Source organism: Mesitornis unicolor, unplaced genomic scaffold (genome assembly GCF_000695765.1).
Source record: "Mesitornis unicolor isolate BGI_N332 unplaced genomic scaffold, ASM69576v1 scaffold14501, whole genome shotgun sequence".
Taxonomy (NCBI): domain Eukaryota; kingdom Metazoa; phylum Chordata; class Aves; order Mesitornithiformes; family Mesitornithidae; genus Mesitornis; species Mesitornis unicolor.
Genome location: NW_010165894.1, coordinates 23,340 through 26,285, shown reverse-complemented (window position 1 = coordinate 26,285; position 2,946 = coordinate 23,340). Strand labels below are relative to the sequence as shown.

Below are 2,946 nucleotides of genomic sequence, written 5' to 3'. Positions count from 1 at the left end.
AATCACAATGTCAACCAGACTCATTTCCATGTAAGTCTAGAACTGTTCTTCATTTGCTTAAAAACAGCACTCAGCATCATCTCAACATGTTTCAAGACTTTAATCCACTGAATAACATTCTCTTTTGCCACCATCACTCAACAAGTAAATGTCGTCTTTATATACCGGGGTCATTGTTCTGTGTCCCTGCTAGCAGAGTCAATGGCTGTTCCCAAGCCTATATTACAGAGAGAGGTTTCATACAGACATCCAGTTCTTTGATGTGAACTAGATCTGCTGAAAGATTACTGGGCCATGAGAGTTGCTAAAGCACAAAAATTTATATATTTACATATCTCTGTTCCACTAGTGTGTCAGCCGTGCATAAAAATCTTACTAATACTGAAAAACTGAAAGTCTTCTCTAATGCAGCTTTTGGCATCCTGCAGTGCTGGAACTGGAGGTCTGGGTTTCTACTGCAGCTGTAGTAGAGATGTTAGCTGATGAACCCCATGTCAGTCTATGTGCAGCCACAGCTTAGTTATTGATCTGTTAGAGTAGTCACATATACATCAGCCTAATCTTCTCGCTGTCTGTACCATCTACATGATGTGAACAACTTGTGTACCATAGGAGCTACTGTATACATTTATGACCTTCCTTTGCCTGATCTTCCAAAAATCAGTCAGTAATGGGTTCCTGTTCACATCCCACTATGGCATCACCAGTTGCTTTATATACCCACAGGTAATAATTGGTGTGTGGCGTCAGGGCACACCTTTGAAATGTTTTCTACTAGCTAGATAGAGTTATGTCTGCAGCTCAACATCAGTGAGCCTTTAGATATTTCAGTCTGCATGGTTGATAAAGGCAAATGATCATATTCTTCCATTGATGCAGTTACTGAATTGTGCTGGCAGCTCAGAATCAGTGACTTCACTTCTTTTTTGAAGTTGCTGTTTAGGAAACCATAGATAACAGGGTTGACACAGGTAGAAGCCATAGCTATCAGGTGGCACAATGAGAAGATCAGATTGTGGTGGCAAGGTGAAATTATTTTGTAATTCCAGTCCACAATGGTGTTGAAAACATGCAATGGTAGCCAGCAAACAGCAAAAGCAGCAACCATAGATGCTAATAAGATATTTATCCTTTTCAGCTGAACTGCACGGTTGCTGTATTCACTCTTCTCAAACATGTCCTTTCTCTTCTGTAGACGTAAGTAGATACGCAAGTAGCAAAGTATAATGAAGAACAGTGGGATGCAATATTGCAAGAGTAGTAAAGTGGTAGTGTAGATCAGTCTGTGTTGCTCGGAAGGCCACGAGTCGATACATATGACCTTGTCAGTAGAAAAATTCATGATGTGTGAGAGCTGCTCATACAAATCATCAGACAAGATAGATGTGGTCAAAAAGGGCAGGGACATGAGACACGCTAAAGTCCAAATTACTCCAATTCCTAGATAGGCTTGGGAGATATTTGGCCTCCAGCCAGTTGGGTTTATGATGAGTTGGTGTCTTTCAAGAGCAATAAGGACGAGGGAAAGAATTGACACTGTCACAGACGTGCACTGAGTGAAAGAGGTCATTTTGCACATGACTTCGCCAAATATCCAGTAGTCCATCATGGTGTAAACAACGGTGAAAGGCAGACAAACAAGACACATAAACAAGTCTGAAATTATTAAGTTGGAAATTAGGATATTGGTAACATTGGCCTTTTCCTTCTGCCTCGCGATGACAGCAATCAGACAGATGTTTCCCACAATGCCTAGGACAGCCTCCAAGCTGTAAGAGGTGGCCACAAAGACAGTAAGATCAGTGATGTTCCTGCACTGATTAGAAATGTGCACAGGGAAGCTTCGGTTTGAGCTCCAGTTCTTACTGTTCAGGAATGGAAAGCCATCATTAACAGCCTTTGTCTTATTCATCCTGAACCCCAAAATATTTATCTAAAAAGGTGATAGTCAAACAGAATCTGAGTCTTCCAGAGCCAGTGTAAAAATGAGTTTATCTCTTCTGTTTGGCTGTAAAAGATCCGGGTATATCTGCAAAGGAAAGGAAAAAAGGTTGCTTAGTTGTGCTACAACAAATTAGTCAAAAGTGGATGGCAGTGAGACAGGGAAGTAAATGCCATGTACTCTATGTCTATTCTGCAGCTGCCTTCTGTATAGTTTATTAGAACCCTTTAAATGGAACTCTTTGCTAAAATGTGGTATGGAAGTCTGTGCAACCCTATTGAATGATGACTGTGTTTAATTGTGTGCCATTCTGGTTTTACAAGGTTCTTACCTAAAACTGAGCAGAAGACACATTTTGAGGGTTGCTTCTACCTTAAAATTGATCTAAACTTCAAAGAGAAAAGTAAGGCATATTAGGTGCACAAAGCCAACAATAAAATAGATTATGTGAGTGCATTCATAATTGCAGCCACAACCCACATTTTCTTGAGACAATTACCATGTAAAAATTCAGGTTCATATCCTCAGGAAGGGTAAGATAGGACAATTTTGAAGAAGTTGAAGATAATTCAGAATAATTTCAAAACTTTTCAGCTTCTACATAGCTGTGATAGGTCAGTCCAAATTCCCTGCTTCCCTACTCTGGACGAACTCCAGTGCCCATGAGGCCACAATGTGGCCATCACAGGGTTTATCAAAACATAGTCCACTCCCTTGATTTTGGCTTTAAGAGTGAGTGATTTTGAAAACTTCCCTTAATTCCTTATAAGAAGCTTATAAGAAGCTTACTGATTCTCCCTTAGCATGATTTTGCTTTTTTTTTTTTAACCAAGTAAATTTGAGTGTTGTAATAGTACATGCTGTCTCCTGAATACCATTTCTGCACAGACAGATAGATCTGCTTCTTGGACACCGCTGCAAGCCCTCAGCTGGGATTTTCAATGGAGTCTCAGGGAGCTGAATCCACAGAATTAACTGGGGCTGCACACTTTTGGAAATCTCAG

At 40.3% G+C, this 2,946-nt stretch overlaps 1 protein-coding gene across 1 annotated transcript; it reads right to left on the bottom strand.

The window, feature by feature from the left end:
- Positions 1-778: 778 nt before the first annotated feature.
- Positions 779-1,912, bottom strand: LOC104548691 (neuropeptide Y receptor type 4-like). Its single transcript, XM_010194782.1, has one exon. The coding sequence runs from the start codon at positions 1,910-1,912 to the stop codon at positions 779-781; it is 1,134 nt and encodes a 377-aa protein (XP_010193084.1).
- Positions 1,913-2,946: the final 1,034 nt, after the last annotated feature.